Genomic DNA, 26,671 nt, shown 5'->3' on the forward strand with positions numbered 1-26,671 from the left:
ACCATGTCATATCATTTTGACAGTCCCTTATTTGAACTCCGTGGGAAAACCTATTACTCCACAAAGCTGTGATCATATAATATATTCATGCAGTTAATTTTGTAGCATTCTCCAAAGAAGCAGTAGGAAAACTACAGTTCTTCAGATTCTGCTGGACTACACTTCCCAGGATCTAGAACAGACTGAATTGCAAACCAGTGTCATTTTGAGGTTTGCATAGTTACCACACCAATTTAGGCACACTGTTCAGTGGTACATCCTTTTAGTAAACCTATATTGCTTATCCAGAAGTACTATTCCTTGTTGTTATTTTTTTATCATGTCAGAAGTGACTTGAGAAACTACAAGTCATTTCTGGTGTTGCTACTGTAATTCTGGAACCTAGTCCATCATTGTTCCAGCCACTGAAAATTTATGTACATATTTTGGTAACACAGATTTATTATTTACTTGTGAGTTGAGGGGCAAAGCAAAGTTTTAGCATATGGTTGACCTATTGCATAGATATTGATTTTCTATGTCAGCAAGCTCCTTCTCCAACTTGCAACTTCAAATGTTAATGAAAACTGCCATTTATGTAGGTGATAGGTCTAAAAGAAACCTGTAAAATCAAATAAATGCATATGGAGCTCTAGTGAACTTAGTTTTGGTTGTCATAGCTTGTTCTGCAGCAAAAATGAACTTCTGTATAGACATAAATGCTGAACATGATCACACTGATTCTTAAAATGCTAAGCTTCTTTTGCTCCTACACAGCGGTAGAGTTTTTATCTACAAGTTTCTGTATATTCATCTGTGATTGCTTTGCTCAATTCTTTGGATTGCTAACTTCTTCAGTGATATAAGCAATCACTGATTCTTGTTTTAGTCCTGTCAATTAGTAATGTGCCAGTCATCCAGTTTCTGCCATTCATGGCCAAGTTTTCAGGTACACCTAACGTAGCGCTTAAGATTACTAAAGTTTAGATTACTAAGATTCATAAGGCCATGGATATTATTTAATATCACCACAAAATCAAATTAATTACTATGTATGAACTACCACTTCTTGAAGTTTTGTTTTACTCATACAAAAAATGTAGCCATTCTTCAAAACGTTTTACAACGTTATTTCATCTTTGCAATTTCTATAACTCACACATTGGGTCATTTTTCACCTGCGGAGAGTTCTTTGGGAGCTCCTAGAGCTATTTTGGCAGTAGGCTATCTGCCCGCCTGTATGTAAATAAACTCTGTGTTCCAGCCAAAACACAATTGCATCATGATAGAATTCTACATTTTGGTTTTTCCTCAGTTTGTGGTGGCAGTTGTTTCCATTTTTGCAAACTGGAAGCTTGGTCCTGATAGGGCAGTGCTATCATTGATTCTGGCATGACCCACTATCTTTATTCATTTATTTATGTATTTATTTATATCCTGTTCTTCTCACCCCTCGAGGGACTCAGAGTGGCATTATCCTTAGTAATTTTAGCCAGCTGTTTCCCATATTTGTGATTCACAGAGATCGTGAAGAAGAACTGCTTGCCTACCTGTAACTGGTTCTTCAAATGGCTATCTGTGACCTCACACTCTTCTCCCTCTGGGGGCACATTTACACGGACCACTTAAGTCAGTTTCAAACCAGTTTTGAAACAAGTGGTTTCACTGTGCACATAGGAAATCCTGGAATCACTTTGAAGTCCGGATGGTGGTTACACAAACTTCAGAGCACTGATGCACATGAAGGGCTTTCTTTCGCCTGCTTTTATGGGTGTTTGTCATCTAACTTGCCATAGTTTGAAGCTAACTTTGAACTGCATTCAGTGGTCGCTGAAGATGGGGCCTGGGTCTCCCAATTGATGATTTGGAACAGAATTTTGGTGGGAATGCTTGGTTCATATGTGTGCAAGTGAGGAGGAAAGATTTCTGCTAAAACAGGAGATCTAGAAGCTTCTAAAGATCTCTACACAGGTGCAGAATGACCAGATGTGTGAGTTCATAGATGACAACAGTTACAGGTATGCAACCTGCTCTTAATATAGTTGTATCCATCCTTTCTTCCATCACAAAACTGAAGGTAGTGTATATGAAATGTCCAGTAATCTCCCATTCAGGTGCTGAAAAGAAAGAGATCTTCTTAGCTTTAGTAAGGTGGATGTAGCATGTACTTTCAGACTTTGTCCTGAGACCTTGGCTATTCTTGCAACTTCAAAATAGCTATTTCATTTCAGATTGTAAGATGTAAGCATTTATGGGCATTAAATATTACTAAGTAAATTAGTCATGTTGTATTCGTAATGTATAAACTTAGTAAATGCAACCTGGTGTTCTCTAGTATATGATCCATTTCTGATCTGGGCCTTGCTCACTGGTCAATAATTAGCCTTGCCTTTTTCATGTTTATTCTATATATTTCAGTGCAGATATATTTCTTTTTTTTCTTCAAAAAATGAAAGTATAGTCCTTTCAGAAAGATGGCTTCACTCAAAACACATGATGAAAACTCAGCAACCATATCTCTCTCTTTGTGTATACGTGGCATCTTTATTTTGCTGAGCCAAATCTGTAGCTTTTGCTTCATTTTTGTGTCACTTTCAAAAACCCAACCCTTTCTCTTGTTTGTTCCCCATGTACGTTACATTTCTAGCTGCTCTTGTTGTAACCTTATCTCATTCTGTATGCTTTGGACAAGAACCTGATTGTCTTGGGTTTTTCCATTCTTTGCTTCATTAATGCCCTTCCTATCCAGATGTTTTGGGTATGTATATATGGGTGCTAATTGTTTTTTTTCTTTTGTGTATGTGTTCAGTATGTTTTGTACTTCACAAAACCACTATCTGTTTCGGATAGCAGGTTTTGTAACAGTTAAAGTAATTTGTATAGTTTATTTGGGAGTCTTTAAAATGTTGCCAAATTGAAATAAAGTAGCAGTTGACATGAAAACTGGACACCTGAATCATGTATCTAAAATTGGTCCTGCCAAAATAATAAATGAACATGTACAGAAAAGGCTTTTTGAAGCTGTTTCTTACCATAGATCTCCATGGTACAATGAAGTTGTACCATGGATTTGCACATTGTTACATGAATAATAGAGGTGTTTAGCTTTGAAAATGTTGCTTTAGAAACGGTATTTAATTGTTTTGTTACTGTATGTAGATTGCATTTTAAACCTATGTGTTTGAAGAATCTGCATATTTTAATCAATGTCTAGTTGGTGATTACTTTTTCACCTAAAATATGCATGCAAACCAGATTTATTGTAGTGTTAGCATTGAAAATATATAATTTTAAGATGTTAAAATTTCCATTATTTCTAAATCATGGTTTCTGTATCATAACATCATCAAATAATACAGTGTAGTGTTATCTCTAAAGAATACTTGTGTTTTGATTTTCACATATCATCTCACAAAATGTGAATTTGATAGGTTCACCTAGATATGCAGACCAAATGTCAGCCAGAATTCTGTTTAACTCATTTAATTACATAATCACATTAGCTACAGAGCTAAGTAGTATCTCACAGCCTGATCTCCCGACCTATCCTCAGTTATTAGGCAGCAGTCACTGTGATTGACAGGGGACTGTTCTTCTGTCGATTGGGAAGCAGCTAATTGACATTTATGCCTGCTCTTTTGAGCAATCTCTGGTGTGACAGCTAAAAGCCGGATTTCTGTTAGATATTCCACCTCACACCAAAGATTACTCATATCAGTCAGATGCCACCTGATAAATAGGAGAACAGTTTTCTTTCACTTACAGTGACTGCTGCCTGGTGAAGAATGGAGGACTTTCATGGTCTCTATACAGGAGCATGAGAACAGACCAGTTGTAAATGTGTAACGCTAGGTTATACATTTGTAACTGCCCCAGTGAATTCCAGCTATCTTCCCCATATCTAATTAGGACAGGAATGTAACAATAGTTATCACATTGGACATGACATATAGCTTTCTTTGAACTAGAAATAGAGAACATAATCAATGTGTTTCTGTGTGTGCGTGTGAGTGTGTGCATGTGCATGTCCATCTGTTCTGACCCTAATTTCAAATGTGTGGCATCTACACCTCTTAAACATGCAGTGCATACTATGGGCCCCTGGTAATTGGTCAATTTGGGGCAAGAATTAGAAAGGAGAGGTCACTGTAAGGGAAATCTAAATGATCATTGCAGGTTAAAAGAAAACAAGATTTGGGTAATAGATGAAAGTAGAGCATAGAGGGAGAGAAAGGGAATTCATGGCATTAGATGGATTCCAAGCCAGGCAAAGTTCCACCCTGAAAAAGTCCTGGGGTGAAGGAATAGTTCCAGGGTGGGGCTGGATAATACTTAAGGTTGAGGATTGAAAAAGTGAACTCTGATCTGGTTTCAGAATGTAATATTTATATGAAAATGATTAGGGATTCTTCTGGGTTTTAAAAAAGGGCGTTCATCAGCAACTTGTGGTAATATTAAGATGAGTAAGTTAACCCTATATATTGCACCTGTTAATATGTCCCCATAAAATCAGTAGAAATGTAATCCCAGTTTTGCAAGTAAAACTGATGGGACATTTCTGCTTGCCAGTGGAGTCAAAAATGCTAAAGTCTACTTCTTGCAACATGCTTTAGAATTAATTCTTTGTACGAGATACAACATTGTCTCGAGTAATACAAAAGTAATGGTTTCTTAAACTGATGAACTGTTCCCGAAACTTTGTCCTTCCAGCTATTTTGGATTTGAGCTCTAGAATTCCTATTGACCAAATCGGCTGGAGGATCAAAGTTTGGGAAGTACTGAACTTATCTATCCCAAGATAATTTAGTCATCTGACAATTTTCTTCCCTTCTTGATGAGGTTAAGACATTTGCTGTTTTGAACATTACTGAATAGTTTCCTAGTTGAGGAAGAATTTCATGTCACATGGCAGGACTTCTCAACAGTTCTGTTTTTAAAAAACAACCTGGTCTGAGGATTAAAGTCCATGTGCAAAATATTTAAATCGTTGTGTTTTGAAATGTGTATTGAGAAAATTGTCTGTCATGTCAAAAAAGTGTCATGTAGTGACTTTTCCCCATTTCTTATTCTGGCCATGAAGCCAAGGAAATTCATGTCCATCACAGAATTAATCACATTCTTTTGTTGATATGATATTTAGTGTCAAGCTGCCAGCTTTCTTAGAGTTTATAAATTATACAACAGTGGTAATTTTTAAATCATAGAGTTTGATGTGGGATATGCTGATGGAATTTTTGATTATTTGCAATGTTGAGAAAATGTTTTCATTTTTTTAAAAAAAACCAAACCAGTAAGTTAATGTTAATAATGTACTTGCGAAACACAATGAAATCGTTGTGCACTGTACAATGAGACTCCAGACTATTTTGAATATATATATGGAGGCATACTGCTAATGTAAACACGATTAGGCATTTTTGCCAATGTGAGTCATTATATGCATCAACAGATGTGAGTTGGATGCAACAGAATGAACTACAACAGGATTGGGACCAAAATGTGTGGAATCATCACTGAAAAATCTAGCAAGAATTGATAGAGTTCCACATTATTTAATTCTTACTTTTTCTGGTATTGTGCCTGCTGTGTGTCTCATCCCCAAAACACCCAACTTGTAAGCAGTGCCGCCCCTATTACTTGATCATTTGTGTGCTTCCAAAGAGTAAAGAGATGGAGATATGGTGCAACCGGCACCTGCAGATCTTAGCAATCTTGTGGGAGGAAGGGACTTTAGAAGATATCTTTGCTATGTGGATATCTTCTACAGAATACTGGAAAATATCTGGATATATTTCAGATCCCAGATGGATAATTCAGCAGTCCTCAGACATGTTTTCACTGTATGCACTAGTAAGGAAACATATTTCAAATTTTAAAAAGCACATTCATTTTTATTTTCTTCCACTTTGTCTACTACACACTGTGATCTTAGGATACATAAATGTGCTTTCAATAGACACATAAGATTGCCAATGGAATATTGTACTTAACTCTCTTACTAGGAGTCATAATATAAAAGTGCTCAGCTTTTTGTAGAGTCATGCCATAATTTATTCTTAAACTGACACTTCATTAAAGTAAATTATCACCATATTTTTGTCTCTTCCTCAGTATTGTAAAAATGATATTGGCGTTATAAATTATAAAACAATAACCCTGCTAAAAAGAATTACTTGCTAAATCCTACTTCCTTGAAATATTAATAAAGCTAACATCTTGCTGCCAAAGCATATATGCGTGAAGATCATCTAGGTTTGCTAGGATGCAACTAGGAGACCTTTTTTGACCCTTAAATAGTCCTGAATCATGAGGAAGGATGAAACTTTGAATCTAAAATAAAACAGGATAGACACAGTTATAGACAGATTAGATCAGATTAGGTAGATACAGGGCAGCACAAAGTTGCCATTCCGTGGCCTGTAGGCGCTGTTGAGGATACTGTATTATATTTAGTGCCAGTGACAATAAAAAGAGGGTTCCCTTTCTCTGACCTGTTATTTAGCCTGTCCCTAAATAGCAGCTGATGTCAGCTTTGCTTTAAAAAAGTTTCCTACTTCCTGTCCAGTTGCGATAGTCATGCGTGTATATGTCCAGGTACAGCACAGTTGTAGCTGAATATTATATATTTGCTATATTATACATATGATATATTAGATAATATGGTCTGTTTATTTCTAACAGCCCACTTCATCTTGTTTATTTTTCTAACCTGATTTACAGCAAATGTCTGGGCTCATTTTGGACTTTCTTGGTACCTTGTAACCATTTTTGTTTGTTTTTAAAGAATATTAATGGCTTGTGAAAGAAGGTGGGGAACACTCAACAATGATTGTAATTTTTAAACTTATATCTCACATTTGTATTGATTTTCTCTGTCCAACAAACAGGATCACAGTGTTGATTTTATAGTAAATTACAGAAAACATTAAACACACCATATGGAAGATGGCTATTGATAGAGGCATTGGGCTGGCTTTATCTAGTCTTTTGGTTATAGTTCATCAAAAATCTTTCATTGAGACAACAGCGAGGGTATGATTTTGTCCTTCCTTCTGCTTTGACTGTTGGTTTGCTTCTGTGATAGCATAACGGATAGTAAATGGGACTTGGGCAGCATAGTATATTAAGTGTGGTTCTTCATCTGTCTGATGAAGAACCACATAGCAGTGTTGTACCTGAGGACCAGATTCTTAAGAACACCAGGAATTATTATGGATCAGAGAAAATGTTGAAACCTTTCGCTCCAGTATGTACATCTCTTGATGGATACCGAAATAATAGAAATCTGTTAGTAATCTAGATGTTTTCAATAGTAGCAAAGGCTTAGTTTTGTAAAGTGCAGTATATCCTTTTCAAAGTGTGTATTAATGACCTAGGTTTTGATGCTGTACACCTTATTGTGTCATTTCTTCATTTCGTTAAAAAGTGGTTTTTTTTAAATAAAAAATAGTATCATAATTAGGGCTTTTTTCCTTTTCTATAGCTGAAGTTCAGAGTGAAATTGAAAGAATATTTGAACTAGCAAGGACACTACAACTGGTAGTACTTGATGCTGATACTATTAATCATCCAGCTCAACTTAGCAAAACCTCTCTGGCTCCTATTATAGTGTATGTAAAGATTTCTTCTCCAAAGGTAAATGTTTTCAGATATCAATTCAATGTTTAGTTTTACTTTTGCTTTCAGTGATATACACTCTACTTTGAGGTCACACAGATTTTAACATAGGTGACTGTAAATATTAACGTATTATAATTTTGAGCAAATGCAAGCGTTTTTTCCCAGTTATCTGCACACAGGCCTAATTTGGATTGATTAGCACAACTATAATGGATTCTCTCAATAAATGGGGTTTATTTATCATTCAGTAATTGATTCAGTGAGTCTATTCCAGTTTGGACTAGCATTTAGATTGAGGGTAAAGATTAAGAGTGTTACTAATTTAGACCAAAGAAAAAGGAATCTGTCCGGGAACATAAAGGAAATGGATTTAACAAAAAAGAAAGGGGATTTGGTGCTGTCTTTGTAAAAAGCTGAAACAAAACATCAAGGAAAATAACTATGGAATTGTTCAAGAAAAGAAACATTTATATGTCATAAATGTTTAAGAAAGGGAAACATCTTTTCCTCATGAAGGAACAAAATACTGTATTTTCTGATGTATAAGACTTTTTAACCAAGGAAAATTATCTCAAAAGTCGGGGGTTGTCTTATACACCTGGTGCCGCCTGATAGGGTGGGTGCTGAAACTTCTGAGTCAGACTGGAGAATCTGTAGTCGCTGCATATGGTGGGGGAGCTCAAAAACAGCCACATGTGGCGACCGTATGAAAGTAGCAAGGGTACAAGTATGTAGTATAAGGTACAAGTATAAGGGTACAAGTGCTGTATAAGTATGGTAGAAGAAAATCCACTCACCAGGATTCGAGAAGGAAGTGACTAAACGTGGTCCTGATGATGAGGTGAGGGGGCGCCTCACTGGGAAGGTGTAAGTGAAGGGCAGAGCATGCTGCAGGTGTCCGGGACACCTGGAGTATGGAAAAAAGAGATAAGAGTGGCACTGTGCCCAGAAAAACATGCCTCTTTCACTCGTCTGGCCCACCCTTGTATCTTATTACCGTACCTCCTTCTCTGCCTCTCAGATCTTGCTCCTGAGGACTGCAGTGAAGCGGTGTAGGCATGCATGTGTGAGATCTGAGAGGCAGAGAAGGAGGCATGGTAATAGAAAAATTACCATATTGAAATTAAATCTGATGTTTCTAAAAATTTTATTTGTTGCGCGATGGAAGAAGGGTAGTCTTATATGGCGAGTATATCCCAAACTCTATATTTTAACTGAAAAAGTTGGGGGTTGTCTTATATGCCCAGTCGTCTTATACGCCAGAAAATACAGTAGAATCGTTTTATTTCATTTCAAAGAATTACAAGATAGTCCGCTATTGGAACAATGGAATAGAAGGATGGATCATAGTTCCCCAGTGTTTCTGCTTTAACAATATAAGAATACTCTTATTGGACATCCACGCATGTGTCCTGTTTTTACAGTTCCAAGTTTGTTATTTTACTTTCACATTCTTGCATATTTTAACTCTTGTCTTCTTCCCCTTAGGTTTTACAAAGATTGATAAAATCTCGAGGCAAATCTCAGGCTAAGCATCTTAATGTTCAAATGGTAGCAGCTGATAAGCTAGCTCAGTGCCCTCCAGTAAGTCCTTATAAAGACTAGTGAAAATATGTTACTGGAATTCCTTTTTTTACCAATGAAAAAATAACTGAGGTTGACTCCAAATGTTTATTTTATAGCAGTTTCTAGTCATAAAGATGGAAGCCTCTGCAATTCTTCCAGACCCATTTTCAGTTGTATGCAGTCAGAACCCTCTCACGCCAACCCTCTCATGTTACATTACTAGACTTAAACATACTCCCATGTTGGTTGGCTGCAGATGAAAATATCTAAATTAATAATCAGAAAAGTCCAATCGTAAGGAAGCAAGAGGCAGATATCAATCAGGCCTCCCTCTTACTCTCCCAATTTGTGTAATCACTGGCTTTACAAAAAGGGTTTGTACCTGCAACCCAGTTGGATGAGGAGAGGAAATAGACAATGAAGTCCATGCCACACTTAGTTCCTCAATCGGTTCGTGATGCCACTGAATAAATTTTCAATTGGTAGTTTTCTTGTCCAAATATCATTTCGTAATGGGAATCTTACAACTTTGCCTTTGCCTCCTGTTTTCTTGGATGTTTTTGACATGTTTTCCCTGTCCCCCCCCCCCTTTTTACCATATATCTCCCTCTTGTGCCCATCAAACTCATAATCCTCCTTCCCCCCCCCCCCCCCCCGGCGATACTTCAGTAATTCAGGTATTATATAGTCAACCTCTAGGCTGCTGTACTTCATTATGTATTGCATTTGAATCTTACGTTTTTCTAATTTTAGAATTAAAAGCAGCCCATGAAATTGAATAAAAAGAACAGATATATTTATCTGAGTCCCTTTGGGGAGATAGGATAGTATATACATAAAGTTCTTTTATTATTATTTTATTATTATTGTTACTATTAAGTTAAAATATATTTACATATAAAGGGCCAGCTAGAGAAGTGGTAGGACTCTAAAGAGAAGGGTCTGAATCCCTGCTCTGCCATGGAAACCCACTGGGGGACCTTGAGGAAATCACACTCTCTCAGCCTCAGAGGAAGGTGAACACCCCATGCTAGGTTCACCTTAGGGCAGTGGTTCTCAACCTGTGGGTCCCCAGATGTTTTGACCTTCATCTCCCAGAAATCCTAACAGCTGGTAAATTGGCTGAGATTTCTGGGAGTCGTAAGCTAAAACACCCGAGGTTGAGAACCACTGCCTTACGGTAACAAAAAAATCTGAAATGATTTGAATGCATTCAAAAATAAAGACACAACCTAAGCAATGTAAAATGTATTAGTATAGAAAGGTATCTCTTTTGTGTATAGTGAATATATTTCCAGCTTGATCATTAGAGTTGATTCATGATTTTTTTTCAGTGTTGTGCTTGTTCTGACTAAAATTTTGTATTTATAGGAAATGTTTGATGTAATTCTGGATGAGAACCAGCTTGAAGATGCCTGTGAACACCTAGCTGATTATTTGGAAGCCTATTGGAAGTCCACACATCCTGCTAGTAGCCATCCCTCTAACCAGCTTCTCGCTCGCACACTGGCAACTGCCACTCTTCCCATCAACCCAGGCCCAAATATTAATTTACAGGTACAAATGGTTTTTTAAAATGTTTTTGTTCAAAGAGCCACTATTTTAAACATAAGCATTGTTGGCTGAACTCAAAATCTGAATGCAGTTCCAAGTATAAAAATATTGCAGATATTCCCTTCAACTTCAGATCCGATACAAATGGAAATATTCATTTATAGGCACAAATCTTTGTTTTTAAAATGTTTTTTTTTTCTTAAAGAGCCCCTATTTTAACCATGTGTATTGTTGGCTGAACTCAAAATTTGAATGCAGATCCCAGTGTAAAAATATTGCAGGTACTCCCTTCAACTTCAAATCTGGTATCAAATGGAACACTATGTAAACATTGGAAATCCTATTAATATTCAGATATCAAATACTCACCCACCCTAACTGAAATCTCTTAAGTATGGATCTTGAAATTATAGTGCTGCTCTGCATAGTAGTTTTTGGGAGCATGCTGCATATTTCCCAATTGTTAAAGTCTAAAGCCAAGCTCCTTAGTAGTTACAGTCTCACTTCTGGATCAACCGAGCTGGATGTAACTACAGAAGCCTTCTTCACTTGTTTACAAGTTATGTTGAATCAACAAACAAAAAGAAGAGGAAACTATCCTTTTCTCTGTCTCCAGTTTTGTGACCCTCCACACACTAACTTTCCTAATACAAGGGTGGTCTCCATAAAATTAGGCCATCTGTTTTTTAAAATGTTTATTATTGTATGAAGAAGGGCACACACAGATAAGGGGAGCCCTCTTCTTCAGACCTGTCTTTCTCCGCATGTGAAAGATGGAATTGGAAACTGAAGGACTAGGGTGGGGTTGGCTCTTTCTTTCCCCATATTGGTCTGTTGTGCTTTGTAATTAAGTAAAGAGGTCTTCTTTGAAGAACATTGGTTCCCTTTAAGGAGTAACACCTTTCATAGAAATTATGGATATACAGAAATATGAAAATGTTGCTTACCTCTAATTTTTCATTCACACCACCCAAAGCTTTTGTGTTTGCTTTTATTTATTGGTGAGAACTGCAAAAATACTGATTTTTCTCTGAATCCCTCTGCCAAGGTAACTAATCCCAATTGTTCATTTTTCAGTGATTCAAAACATTGTGCTGATGAAGATTAGGTTTGATTATGCTTGGTAATTTTCACTTCCCTTTTCACTCACCAGTGATGTTCTAGGGAATTAAATGATAATTTCACTGTGTCATTGTGTTTTTCAAGGCAAAGTTCAACCTTTCCAAATAGATAACTTTGGAACTCAAAATCATGTCCAAGCATACATACCATTTTAATTGCTTTGAAAAACAATACAGCAGTGATATTATTAGTGTTATAATACAAGTGCTATCAAGTTTGAATCTTTCTGTAAATCTTTGGAAGGCAACACCCTGTTTTTTAAAATGGAAACTCCTTTTATTTGCTTCAGTCTATTGTTTGTGTTTGATTCCCCCCCCCCCCCCCCCCGATACCTATTCTCAAAATTTTCTTGAGCTTGTTGCCTGAATCACCCACTTAGTTGCCAGATCTTCTTTTTGCTTTTTGTGTGATGTGTCTCTTCTGGGAAGGGGGCCTAATCAGAGAGTAAATGTGACCATCAGAGGTTGGGGCCTATTGGAAAATAAAGTCTGGCTGGCTTTGTTTTCTTTTTGGAATGAAAATTCACTTGTATTATAAAACAATATCTCCAAGGAAACTCTTACATTCTTAGAATAGAGACATAGGTTGCTAGCCATAGGTTGTTACCTGCAAACCACTTACTCCTGGATAGCATTCTGAAAAATCAACAAATTCTACTCATGAGTAACACGTTTGAGGATGGTGACATTACTGATTTCTTTCATATTTTCTGTTTCAATATCTTTTGAAGTGAAATTTACAGTTCTGTTGTACTGATCAGGGCTCCCAAGGAGACCAGAGGAACGAGCAACCCGCTGCTGAAAGAAATGGTTCCCAAGAGGAAGAAGAAACACGGGTTGAACCCACCAGGAAATCCCAGCACCGCTCTTCAGGTCATCACCACAACCACCGTAGTAGTGGAACCAGTCGCGGCCTCTCTAGGCAAGAGACTTTTGACTCAGAAACACAAGACAGCAGAGATTCAGCATATGTAGAGCCAAAGGAGGATTATTCACACGAACATTATGATTCTCATAGAGATCACAGTCACAGGGACGAGCCCCATGGGAGCAGCGATCACAGGCACCGAGAGTCAAGGCATCGCTCGAAGGAAAGGGACAGAGAGCAGGACCATAATGATGGCAACAAGCAGCGCAGCCGTCATAAATCAAGGGACCAGTATTGTGACAGGGATGGGGAAGTGATCTCTAAAAAACGCAACGATACAGCAGAATGGAAGCGGGATGTCTACATCCACCAGTAACGTTTGCCTCTGGCGGTTTTGTGTTTCTTTTGGATTTGTGTATGACAAAGTCCCTTTTTAACAACACACAGACACACACACATTTGGGTTGCTCATTGCAGAAACATGTTGTATCCCTATATGGTGATTTTATATTGCTGTTGCTTTCATGGCAATGGCATGAAATAGAATGTTAATTTTGATTAGCACTATAAAACACTAGCATAGTACAACTGCAAAATTCCCAGTGTTGTACCATGCTGGTGTTTCCCCCGTCCACCCAAAAAAAAGCTGTTTTTGGTAGCTGCCACTTGAACAATATCTGTTGCCATCAAGGTGTTGTTTGTGTTTTCAGACAAAATACAGTTGATGTTTAATAACTTCCCATGTTTTTCAGCAAGCCAAAATCAGCACATTCAAAACTGAAGCTCTTGTCTATTCTGAATTTTTAAATCTGTAGGCACCTGATTGACATTGATTTAAGAGCCACTTTTTGTTGCTTGTACCCTAGTGGACTACTTTTGGGGACAGAGTTCAGTCTTGCCTTACACACAGGGGATCATAAAATTCAAAATCTCTTTTCTATGTACTGGTACTGTGTACTGTATGAACAGTTTATAAATGTTATTTCTGCAAACACCTTCTTACATATGGTTGACCACACTGTTTTAGAGTCCTAATGCCAAGTCAGCAGATTTGCTTTTAAATTACTGCCAACTGAAACTAGCCTCATTCAGGAAATTTATTAACAGTGTTCACTCTAGACACACTTTCTTGTACTTAGTGTAAATAGGAATGGATACTTTAGATAAAAGGTTGAATTGTTCTTGCAGATTATCATTTTTGCATTTTAAATTATTACAAAAACAATGTGACACTATAGATGGCCCTCCTCTGCACAGTACACACTATTTGCAATGGGCACAAAGACATCTTTTCCCCTATCAGCTTGACAGACCAACCACATTTGAGAGTGTGTGCTTCTGTGTAAAACAATATATAATTATTGATATATAGATATACGTATATATAAAACACACACATACATACATATGTGACAGGGATGAACATTGCTAAAGGTATCCAAGAGATTCTAAGGGCCAACCCATTTGCTACAATTTACAAATTTAGCTGCTCAGGCATGAGACCTAGTCGCTTATGCAGTGCAGTGTCAGAGGAAGATGCTCAGGGAAGACTACAAGGCTACTTCTGCAGGAAAAAGCATTGTCGCACTTCTTCATACATGATCTTACAGAAGTAGCACACAATCTTCCATGCTTCCAATTCAAGCAACACAACACTCATGTAAATAAGTGGACAACTCATCTGAGCAGCTTTATGTTAATGTCAGGGTCAAACTGCACATCACTCTGCCCTGAGTACCAATGTTATTTTTTAAATTTAAAAAAATCTGGTAAGTCTCTTCCTTCTGTCTATATCTTTAAAGGTCCAAATCGCAGACAAACAACCCGAGGAAGTTTACAGCTACAGGTAATTGGGAAAGCATCAATCTGCTGGCTCTTTGTTGAGAATCCAGGAAAGTTGAAAACACAGGCGAATGTGACTGTGAGCATTTCACTGGAAATGTAAAAAAAAATGTGTTTTAGAGTATTTGTTTTAGTCAGAAAAGTTTACACCGCTTGTGGAGAGTTATTTTGTTGGAAAATAAATTTTTGTAGCTTCTCCACTTTTTCTATATCTGACGCTCTCTGTCCTTGTCAACTTGTTCTTCTGCCTCTTTCTCTGACGTTTACCTAACAGTAGGTTACTTTAAATACAAAATACTCTCTTTGAAACAAACAAGATTCAAATCAAATTTTAGTGCACCATTGTTTGGTATTTTTCATGTCAGGAGCGACTTGAGAGACTGCAAGTTGCTACTGGTGTGAAAGATTTGGCCTTCTGTAAGGACGTCGCCCAGGGGACACCCAGATGTTTTGATGTTTTACTATCCTTGTGGGAGGTTCTCTCATGTCCCCGCATGGGGAGCTGGAGGTGACAGAGGGAGCTCACCTGTGCTTTCCCCAGATTCGAACCTTCGAGCTGTTGGTAATCAGTCCTGCCGGCACAAGGGTTTAACCCATTGCACCACCTGGGGCTCCTATCTTGTAGTTAATTTAAATTTAATACATTTATTATGTGTATATTGTACAGCTTCAGGGGGATCAAATTTTCCTCAACATTCCTTCTAGGAACGGAGGCTTCATGCCTTCATTTAGTCATGAGTACTACTGAAAAGACAGCCAGAGTGTTGTAATAGTTTGAGTATTGGACTACAATTCAGAAATTTCAGTACTTCACATGATTTGAATCTCTACTTAGCCATGGAGGCCCACTGGATTACTTTGGGCAAGTCACATTCTTTCAGTCCCAGAGGAGCACAAAGGCAAACTCTCTTTGAACAAATGTTGCCAAGAAAAATGTTATAGGGTTGACTTAGAGATGCCATAAGTCAGAAATTACTTGTAGGCATACAACAACAACAACTGCAAGGAATAAAGATGAGAATTGTATTAATCTCCAAACTTTACATGTAAACCATAAATAAAAATTTCTCAAAGAGACTCAAGCTTCCATAGAAGCTGAAATACTTACATAAGTATCTAGAATACTGAAATTTTGATGTCTGGTGTCCTGGGGATTTTTTAGATCTTGGCATGCCCCTATAACTTAATGCAACAAGGTATACTACTAGTATTATCAAATCAATTATCTACCCAGTATGCTAATATATATAACTCTCAGTGCTTCATAAGAAATTATAATTGACATCTTGAGTGTACTGTATGCCTGGAACAACGAAAAAAGGGTGGTGGTTGCAGAAAAAAGGGTGGTGGTTGTGTGCCTTCAAGTGGTTCCTCACTTATGGCAACACTCAGGTAAACTTATCATGGAGTTTTCTTTAGACAATTTGTTCAGAAGTGGTTTGCCTTTGCCTTCCTCTCAAGCTGAGAGAGAAGTGAATTTCCATGGTTGAATAGGGATTCCAACCCTGTTCCCCAGAACCGGGTTCCAATACTCAAACCACAATACCATACTGGCTCCCAAATAAGTAACATTAAGTTCCCAGTAGTAGCTATTTGGAAGTCTGATACCTGTCACAAGGAAATCTGACACCCTCCAGACCTTTTGGACTATAATTCCCATAGGAAACCTGATATCCTCCAGATGTTTTCAACTATAATTCCCATAAGCCTCAGGCAATTGGCTACAGTTTTCTGGGAATTGTGATCTTAATGTCTAGAAAGTAGGCTTGTGCACAGATTCAGTTTGGTCGGTTCTCTTTGGCTAATCCAGCTTGTTCATCTGGCCGTAACAGTAAGGGCTCAGCCACCATGGTTTTGTGTGTGTGTGTGTGTGTGTGTGTGTGTGGCCAAAACAGGCCTTGCAGCAGCCGGTCATAGCTCCTCTTCTCCTATTTGGCATCACGTGACGCATGAAGAGGCTGCCATGTGCTTGCATGGGGTTTCCCTGTGAGCCCTGCTTATTGGGCCAATCAGAAGAGAATAACGCCGTGATGTGCCTTACAGAAGCTGTGTCTATTTAATGGCTCATCAGTAGAGCAGAAGAGAGGTTCTCAAAGTGTACCTAAAAGCTTTATTGTCATCCTTGCTGCCCAAGCATTTCCACCCCACCCCAACTCCCTCACTGTCCAAAGATTATTTTACATGTTCACCATCCTCATGGTAGGTTGTTGATATTGCGTTGCCTGGTCAAAATAGGACACCAGCTCCTTTCCCCTTAGAAAGGGTGGGGTGGCCAGCCAGCCACTCTGCTCAGCCATTTTGGGGGTCCATCCCCCTCCTCCCCTTTCCTTCTTTGGGGGACTGATTTGCTCTCTGTGGGATAGGTTGGCCAGCCTACCACTCCTCCCCTGATCTGAATTCATCCTTCTCCCATTGTCCTTGAGCCCTCTATTGCCCTTTTGGGGCACCTTGCCTTTCTGAATCAGTGAAGCTGATGACCTGCCCTGAATCGCTAAGACTTAACATAATATGCTGCAAAAACAGCCCCCTCCCTCAAAAAATTGCTAAATCTCCCAAAATACATTTTGAAAATGCCCCCCCCCCCAGTGGATCACACAGGGTTTTTTTCCCTAATAAGGGGACAATGCTTGCTTGCCACTGTTGCTGGCCTTTTTCAGCGTTTGTGAGAACAAGTATTGCAAAAACTTTGGAAGAAGTTGCTTGTTGATTTTTATTATTATTACTAGTAAGAAGAAAGTGTAATGGAGCAGTGGGCTGTGTGTAACTTTGACATTTGGCAGGAAGAAATGGTGACCTGCTGCTGCTCCTAGAGAAGTCACAGGGTGGGGCCAGTGGGGGGTGGGTACCTTTTGGGGAATTTCTTAAGGAGATTTTATTTCTAAAAAGAAAAATTCCTAAAAATCAGGGGATATGCCAAACGTTATGAAACTTGGTGGGCTAACAGTGGTAGACGTGTCCTTCAAATGTGGTCATTTTCATGCCAATAGCCCTAAAATGATGGGAAGGGGAGCCCAGGAGGCCCCTCCCCCCATTGCCGACGATGGGCCAGGTCTAGCTGCATTATTATTATTATTATTATTATTATTATTATTATTATTATTATTATTATTATTTTGCTGTGGACTGGAAATTACTATTCGGCTACCTGCCTGTTTTTGGGAGATGTGCAAAAATGGATCCGGGGGTCTCCTGAAATTCTGCCAGCAGAAACGGATTGAAATTCAACCAAAATGCACAAGCCTACTAGAAAGTACTGCATTGCTATCTTAGACATTAAGGCCAGTTATGAGTCCCTTAATTCTTAATCTACCTTTCCTTTTCCCTATACCAAAGCCCAGTATCTTTACTTTAGAATGGGGAATCCTAGGATATAACACCAATCCTAGGCAACTTTAGAGCAGGCAATCCTAGGATGTAATACCCCAAAAATAAATGTCAAGGTTTTGTGGAAGGGGAAGAAAGATAGGTTACCCATTTTGGTTAGAATTCAACCTTTTTCCAGGCAAGCACTCCCATTTGGATTCTGTCCTTCACAGTTTAGTGTCTTAGGAAGAATAATGAGATTAAATATGTTAAAGTTAGGATGCACTTATCTTAAATCTGATGCCTCAATATAGCACACGTGTACCAAATATGGGAAGTTACATGGGATAGGTATGTCAGCCAAACCTCAGTATAGAGCACTCTATCCCTGTCCTAAGAGGGAGATCTATAGGATAATCACAGGACTAGACTGCAGTGGGAAAGCAAGTATTGCTTTCCATCTATCATTCCTTATGGGAACCCTTCTCACTATTTATTATTTTTCTGTTACTAGTCTACCTTTTCTTCTGCAGCTGTAGGTTTTGTCATCAGTGTTCTCTGTCTGGTTTTTAATTCCTGTTCGCCATCTCTTTATTTGTCTAACTTAGAAGTTTATCTTTGTTTCTGGCAGAATGTCAAATTCTTCAGCAGCTATAAATAGGAGCTTTTATGTAAGCATCTGTATAAAAGAGATGACTAAATTTGTGAACACAACAGTCTCAACCCTAGAAATTCAAAGAACTGGATCCAGACTTAATTGCTTTTAAAATTGAGACAAAGTAAAGTCATCAGAACGGATTTCATTAGAAAGTATATACTAAGGCATATAATTCTTTTCTTGGTACACACTGTCGTTATTGACATTAGGAAACTTATTTGGGATCAGAAAGTGGTGTACTACTATTCCTCATTGTTTGTTCATAATTCCTGTTATAGAGCAATCCTATTTTCCACCTCAGGCTGGAAGGATGAAACAGCATTTTCCTCCTACTTGAAATGATTTCCTTCCTAAGAAGAAAGTAAAAAAGAATCATGTTGGATCAGGCCAAAAGCCAATCCACTGCAGTGTTGTTTCAGGGCTGATATATACACATGGCTATATCAGGGTACAAGGAGAGCTTTCAACCCTGGGAATCCAAAGCTTTTCTATTCACCCATGGCACACTTCTGAATCTCCATTTCTGCTGATCGCAGAGCAATGACTAATGGACTAATACAAAAAGTGAGACTGGCAATCTAGGACTGGATTTCCTCATTTGAGAATAGGACATTCTATCCCTGTCCTAAAAGGGAGATCTGATCCATCTTATGACCCTTGGGATTATGGGAAAGAAGCATTATTGTATATATAAGTGTAGAAATTTTAGTTAAAAATTAACCTAAAAATCAAGTCAACTTATCCCTGAGTCAGTGGAAGTTCTGTATGCTAACTCTTTTTTTTTAAAGGAACCATTTACTTGTCTGCATAGAATGGTGAACGGGAAAGCCTAAAAGAAGCACCAACCCCTACTGCATTCTCTGTGCTCTCTGTGACATTCAAAAAGGCCATCCTCTTCCCTAAGTAAAGTGGTAAAAAGAATTTTTGAATGTTTGGCCTAGAAAATTGTGGTGTTTTCCCCTCTCCACAGAATGACCCTTACTGACAGGTACAAAACCCATAAATAAACACTTATTATTATTAGTGCCCCAAACCTGCCCTCAATTTATGCATGAGACTAACTTATACATGAGTATATATATGATATGTAGAGCAGCAGAATGGAAGTGCTGTGCGCATGTAACTAAAAGTAAAACAAGATCAGAACATCAGATGGATAAAATCTGTTCTGCTTGTTAACTCTAAAGATGTAATTCAATTTAAAGAGTAATCCTGTTGCATAAGCTAGTCCTTTTAATATTTAGTCATGTGTTTACTTGTCTCTTTTCTTGCTGACTTCTGTGTTGCTCACAGATAGAACAGATGCTTTCTTCAGTTCCAACATGCCCCCACTGTCTCTCTACGCTGTCAATTTTATTCCAATCTCTCCTTTATATATAGGCTGTCATGACATAAACAGTGCAATCCTAATTTAGAGATGTGCAGAGGGGTGGGAATAGGCCGACTATTGTGCTAGCTAAAAGCCTTCCAGCAGTAGCTGAACTGCCCTTAGTCAGGATAAACCTCTGCAGCCAACTGATCTCGATTCTCAGTTGGCATGACTGTTCTCTCATCTGAGATCAATCAGTAGAAGAGTAAAAGAAATGGGATGGAAATGGCCAGATCTAAATGTCTCCTAGCCAAGTGACAAGCCCACAATTCAAGTGCAAAGACAGGCTAGGAATAGTATAGTTCTATGAAATTTCTAGCACCTCTAGGCTGTTACGGATATTTACTTGTCTAAAATTTCTCTTATGTAACACATACAATTTTGGGGAAAACAGGGTTGATACTCCCTTGCTCCCTCCCCTTCAAAAATAGAAAAAGAAAAACTTATTGAAGATCCTCTAAAGCCCACATGGGATTCCATGTTTGATGAAGAGCAGAAAGGTTTGCAGAAATATCTGGCCACTTTTCCATAGCCAGACATGAAATTAGGCAGAGATGTGTGGGGGTCCTCTGGAGATCTTGGTGCTACGGATGTCTACACAGGATGGCAATATTAAGAGGCTTAAAAATAACCTCTCTGTGTGTACTATGACGTTATCACACAAGCTTCTGATGTTCATAAGAAATTTCTTGCTGACTGCGTCACAGAATGTTATCATTGACCAAACTTAATGACTAAACTTCAGAAACAAAAATGCCTTTTCTAGAAAAAAAAATTAAACCCATTCAGCAAAAATTACTCATGCCTAAATCCAAACATGATTCAGCATGCTGAAGTGATACACATTGGTTAAGATCCTGCATGACAGCATGCGGAGAACAGCTTTGCACAAACAGCTCTGTGCTTCTCCCTGCCCCCGCAGCTATGTATCGGTCTTATTATTACTGGGTTGAATCCAACCAGTGATATTTTTATTATGAATTTGACTTCAATTCCATTGAAGACCAAGGGTCATCTTGATGGCTCTGTTCTAATTATTAATAGGTATGAATCCAATCCTTTAAGGCATTTATAATAATAATTGGTTGGGGCAGGGAAAATGAAATGCACAAATGTAGGATGGCTTGACGATATTACAAGTGAATAAGAAATGGTGCCTCATGAGTCAAGAGCATGACTCCAAGAAAGCCAGTCAACCTGGAATAATGTGCCCAGTTCTAGACAGTTCAAGGATACAGAAAAGCTAGACCAATGGTTAAAGGTCTAGGAATCAAGTTTTATGAAATACAACTCAGGGAGCTGGGTATTTTTAGCTTAGAGAAGAAAGATCAAGGAATAATACAATAGCTACCTTTAAATATTTGATGAGATACCATTTAGGGCAGAGATGGATACATGTCACCCCCATGGCCATTTCTGTGACCCCCTATGTGTCATAAAGTACACCAAAATGGAGTGGAGCCCCTAGCCTAGAAATGGACAACAATGTAGAACAATATAAAAGGTGGCTAGTGTTTCAAAGGTGAAAGAAAACTAACAAAACCAATGGGAATATTTTCAGTGCCTGATCTTTCTGAAAGGAAAGATGATAGAGTGAAAGTCAATAGCAAGATTTGCACTGGTTCCTCAACTAAGTAGAACTGTGTCTGGATATGGATATTGAAATAATCAAGATCTTATAAAGAGAGAGCAAGTACAGTAGAGTCTTGCTTATCCAACCTTCACTCATCCAACATTCTGTATTATCCAACGCAGTCTGCCTACCGCCTGGAATAATATCCAGGATGGGAGACAGAAAGAACCCTTGTCTGTTTTGGTGCTGAATTCGTAAATACAGTAATTACTACATAACGTTTGCATTTACTGAACTGCTTTTTCTGTCGATTTGTTGTAAAACATCATGTTTTGGTGCTTAATTTGTAAAATCATAAGGTAATTTGACATTTAATAGGCTTTTCCTTAATCCCTCCTTATTATCCAACATTTTCGCTTATCCAACATTCTTCCAGCCCGTTTATGTTGGATAAGCAAGACTCTACTGTATACTGTACATACATAAATGTAAAAGAGGATAAACTTTGTGGTATATCAGCAACAAGATTCCCATATGGATTAATAGTAGATAACAACAAAATGCCCAATATCACTCAAAGGCATTTTCTATGAAATTATGCCTTTAATAAAATAATTTTAATTCCAAAACAGCAGTAAACAAGATTTTTTAAAAAGATAGTTATCTTCATGATTTATTTTCTGTGATGCTTCAAATGCAGGCTTGTAGTGCAGCTCATTGCTGATTTTTGTAACTAAATCACCTGGACAAAGTGAAGAAACAATCCAGTTTCTAAAAGCAGTGACCTAGTGCTAATGTGAAACCAAATGCAGCATTCCAGAGAGAAGCTGCCCCTTCGCTCAGACTTGTTTCCTCAACCTGTGGATCGCTCCCAAGGGAAACAGCTGGCAGATTTGACTGCTGCTATAGCAACTGTGCCGTCAGTCTGTTGGCTTGGCAACACTGCTGCAGCATGAGGTACAGTTCAGCCTATTCCAAAGGTTAAGAAGAAAAAAATGTTTTGTATGGCAAGTTCCTGAAGGATCCTCACTGCACTTTTACGAATTTTGCAATGAAGAATCCTATACAGTCCTTATTTGCCAGACGTATCAAATCTTCATGCTTGACACTTTGCAATGAATTCAAATCCATTCCCTGCAAAACTGCTTCAGATGGATCAAACCTCTGCAACTGTTTCAACTGCTCAGGTGACAATCCAGCTCCTGTCATGCCTTCTCCCCCAATATGGGGCTCCTTTAAGTGAAGAAAAGAAAAGTCATTTTAATTGTTGTGGAGTTCATTATTTAATCTGGATCTCAGGCAGCAATTCTACAAACACTTACATAGATATACATCTCTTTAAATCCAGCATTTAGACTGTATAAACTGCATTTTTATGTCTGCATAAAGTGGGTGGAACTGCCTCCCTATTAATAAGCAATGAAAAATAGGGCTAGGTTAAAGAGTTGCTTTTCAGCAGGTTTTTTTTTTTTGGACTGCATTCCTAGTGTCTATGCTAGCATGGTTATTTTTCCAAGCACAAGGTATCACATAACAAACGTTTAATCAGATCTTGGAGAATATACAAGAATGGTATCTTAACATGTCTGCCTTTCCCAGTGCCAAGACAGAAAGAGATTAGATACAATGCTGCTTGGTCATATGACAGATTCAAGGACATGGGGCAGAGTGAGACAGCTTGGACACACTCGATTCCTCATATAACAGTTGTTATTATTTCTTCTCCTTTTCTATCTCTAATAAAGTGCATATAGAGATATACAAATGACATATACAAATTAAGTTTTTTTTAACCTATAGTTAGATAGTTCTGACTTGTAAAACAAATTTCCTGATTTTGGAATCACATAAATCAGTGTATCTCAACCTGGGGGTTGGGACCCCTGGGGGGGGTCGTGAAGGGGTGTCAGAGGGGCCACCAAAGACCATCAGAAAACACAGTATTTTCTGTTAGTCATGGGGGTTCTGTGTGGGAAGTTTGGCCCAATTCTATCACTGGTGGGGTTCAAAATGCTCTTTGATTGTAGGAGAACTATAGATCTCAGCAACTACAATTCCCAAATGGCATGGTCTATTTTCCCTAAACTCCACCAGTGTTCACATTTGGGCATATTAAGTATTCATGCCAAGATTGGGTCAGATCCATCATTGTTTAGAGTCCACAGTGCTCTCTGAATGTAGGTGAACTAAAACTCCAAAACTCAAGGTCACTGCTCACCAAACTCTTCCTGTATTTTCTATTGGTCATAGGAGTTCTGTGTGCCAAGTTTGGTTCAATTCCATCATTGGTGGAGTTGAGAATGCTCTTTGATTGTATGTGAACTATAAAATCCCAGCAACTACAACTCCCGAATGACAAAATCAATCCCCCCCCCCAACCCCACCAGTATTCGAATTTTGATGTATCAGGTATTTGTGCCAAATTTGGTCCAGTGAATGAAAATACATCCTGCATATCAGATATTTACATTACAATTCATAACAGTAGAAAAATTACAGTTATGAAGTAGCAATGAAAATAATTTCATGGTTGAGGGGTCACCACAACATGAGGAACTGTGTTAAGGAAGGTTGAGAACCACTGATGTAAATCAACCTATGACTCCTTCCTCTGTGTCCTTCAGAGAAATGTAGTAGGACATTTCATTAACTGTTGAAATCCTGACTGGCAATATCCATTTTACCCCTTCTGTCTAGGGAAGGTATTATCAACATTTTAATAGTTTATACCATGTCATTTCAAACACAACATATTACAACCACAACAGCATATTCAGCATTTTTGCAGACATGCAACAAGATAAGTATGATTATAAAAATTATCCCAAACTCAGTATCAAATTAAAAGTCTGTCTCAGCCATTCAATCCTGCAAGATTAAAACCTAATCCCTTTAGCCATTCTGTCAGTGAAGGTCTGGGAGAAGTGAAACGTAACCAATTAAATGCTCCTAAGTTGCACAATTACTTAATGCGTTCTGAATATTAGGTTTTCACAGTTTTCTGTCATACCTACCGAGATGGAGTAAGTATCTGTTGTAAACACATTAGACATAAACACCTAGATGGGATAATGAATCCAAAACTGTTGTTAACTGGCAAAGCAATAGGACAGCCTGAACTCTTGCAGAGAAGGGCAATGGAGTCATGAAAGCTCATCGACACAGATGTTTCTCCAGCCCACTCTCCCTGCAGGATCAGCAGGCTGCCCTGCTTCGGATAAGTCAACACAGGCATATTGTGGCTCCATCTGCTCCTCCCAGCGCCCTTTAAAGGGGGCAAACGGCTCAGCACCACAAAAGAGTTAACAGGACTCTCCTCTGGCACTGATGCTTAGCAGCTTGCTGGCTTCTGATTTGGCACTCCACTTTAGCAGGTAGGAAGAAAGCAATAAGGCTGAGTTGCTCTTTGTACTAAGTGTCGGGCATGGCACACTGAAGCAGTTTTAAAATGGGATTAACTGCTTCCCCGCCCTACCAAATTCTGAACATCAGCAACAACAGCTTTCTAAGAAAAAGGATTCACATATACTAAGCATACTTTGTGCAATATATTTTGGTTTCTTGGATCTGGTTTTTCAAACAATTCAGAATTTCTTCTTCGTGGTCTCTGAATCATACAACTGAGTCTAATGCATTTTGACCGATGACCATCCTGTGAAGCAACTAGAACTTCTTAGTGGTCTTTGTGAATCACACAACCAGCATGAACGCGCACATTAGACCCAGTTGAAGCATAACTACAGATAAACAATTAGTACTTATTTCTGGAGAGTGCTTATTTGAAAATAAGGGAAATAAATAAATCTAAAGATGAAATGGCAATTGGGTAAAAACAGGAAGATAACACAGGGGCAGCAAAAATAAGAGCCATGAAGGTGCAGAACTTGGATAACTATACAGAATATGAGAACTCTTTATTCATAAAACTAGAAAGTCTGCCCAATTCTCAATGCAGCTGTTATGGCAGCCAAGGAAAAAAATGCCCCTCCCCATTACCTAATCAGAAATCTGGACACTGACTGGGCTGGTTCACACGTTAACCTTAAACTATGATTTATTGGTATGTAAATGAGCTAATATACACCCATGAAAAGTCCTTCCCCATCTCCTTTTCCTGCACAGAAGGGAAAGACCTCTGCAATGTTTGGGTTTGATCTGAGAACTTAAAACTTAGACTAGTTTCTATACAAGCCAGTTTTAAAACAAAGAAGAACTTGGTTAACTGGTTCATTTTTTTTAAAAAAAAATCACAATCTCTGATTTATATATGGTAATAGGTGATAATTTTTTGAAAAAGAAAATAAACAGTTCAAAAGCCTTTCTTCTGGCTGTGCAAAAAGAAAAAGAAAAAGGTTAGGGGAAAGGGAAAAAGCCCAAGTACTTCCTTAGGCTTGTTCTTCTGTGAATTCACACATCCCTGCCCATCCTCTCCCTCAAGGTTCATACCATCCTTGGTCTCATGAGGTGCAGCCACAGCCTTTGGAACTGAGGTATTTTGGTGGCAACCGGCTCCTTATATGCCTTTGGAAGAGTGGGCAGGGTTGCCACCAAAAATATTTTGCCTAGTGATATGAGAACTATCCAAAGGGGTGCTGCGCAGATGCAGATAACCCAGGTGTGTGATTCACAGAATGACCACAAAGAAGCTTATTTATGTTAAACAGTTAGTGTGTTTTTCCGCCAATAAACATTTTCCTACCTGTGACTGAAGCTGGAGACACGGGAATGTCTCCAGTGCCCAAGCAACTTGCTCTTCATTTTCAGACAGTGTAATTGTGCAGGTACTATATACCAGGATGCCCTTGGGCTTCAGTAGCTGCACTGCCTAAGGATACAATAGATTCACCTTTTAGGAAACCACCAACATTTCATAAGCAAAATTACTTTGTAGAATACAAGCAAGGTCTATTTTCTCAGTACAGTTGAATTAATCCAGTTGGTATTCATTACACATATTTACTGTAGTCCTGTCTAAGAAGTATTTCTTAGGTTATGAGAGGTGGTTCAAAATTTGTTAAGCCATTAAAGTTGCTGAAAGCTGCCTTTGCATGTATCAGTTTATCAACCTTCCTGCATTTTCTGTAGCCAAATATCTGTGACAACAGCCTATGGTAGAATAAAGACACATCACAACAAAAGAGCCACTGCAAATGGATCCTAAGGTTTGATCATCAGAATATCGTATATTGTGCTAGGTATGTTTCACTTGGAGAAAATA

General features: G+C 38.3%; 2 protein-coding genes across 9 annotated transcripts in view; one reads left to right on the forward strand and one right to left on the reverse strand.

Annotated features, from left to right (window-relative positions):
• CACNB2 (calcium voltage-gated channel auxiliary subunit beta 2) overlaps positions 1-14,750 on the forward strand; it is a 174,800-nt gene extending 160,050 nt beyond the window's left edge. For 7 of the 8 annotated variants that reach the window (XM_060782354.2, XM_060782362.2, XM_060782355.2 and 4 more), the window contains 4 exons: positions 7,463-7,614; positions 9,088-9,183; positions 10,537-10,722; positions 12,602-14,750. In XM_060782354.2, coding sequence (XP_060638337.1) covers positions 7,463-7,614; positions 9,088-9,183; positions 10,537-10,722; positions 12,602-13,084 — 917 coding nt within the window. In that variant the 3' untranslated portion in view covers positions 13,085-14,750. Of the gene's footprint in view, positions 1-7,462; positions 7,615-9,087; positions 9,184-10,536; positions 10,723-11,796; positions 11,843-12,601 lie in introns of all 8 variants that reach the window. The other variant, XM_060782361.2, reaches the window with a different exon arrangement.
• Positions 14,751-22,036: 7,286 nt separating this feature from the next.
• Positions 22,037-26,671, reverse strand: part of NSUN6 (NOP2/Sun RNA methyltransferase 6) — a 29,379-nt gene continuing 24,744 nt past the window's right edge. The window contains exons 10-11 of the mRNA XM_060782364.2: positions 26,153-26,278; positions 22,037-22,686 (exon numbers count right to left, since the gene is read on the reverse strand). Coding sequence (XP_060638347.2) covers positions 22,480-22,686; positions 26,153-26,278 — 333 coding nt within the window. The 3' untranslated portion in view covers positions 22,037-22,479. The remainder of the gene's footprint in view (positions 22,687-26,152; positions 26,279-26,671) is intronic.

The sequence above is a fragment of the Anolis sagrei genome, chromosome 6 (genome assembly GCF_037176765.1).
Source record: "Anolis sagrei isolate rAnoSag1 chromosome 6, rAnoSag1.mat, whole genome shotgun sequence".
Taxonomy (NCBI): domain Eukaryota; kingdom Metazoa; phylum Chordata; class Lepidosauria; order Squamata; family Dactyloidae; genus Anolis; species Anolis sagrei.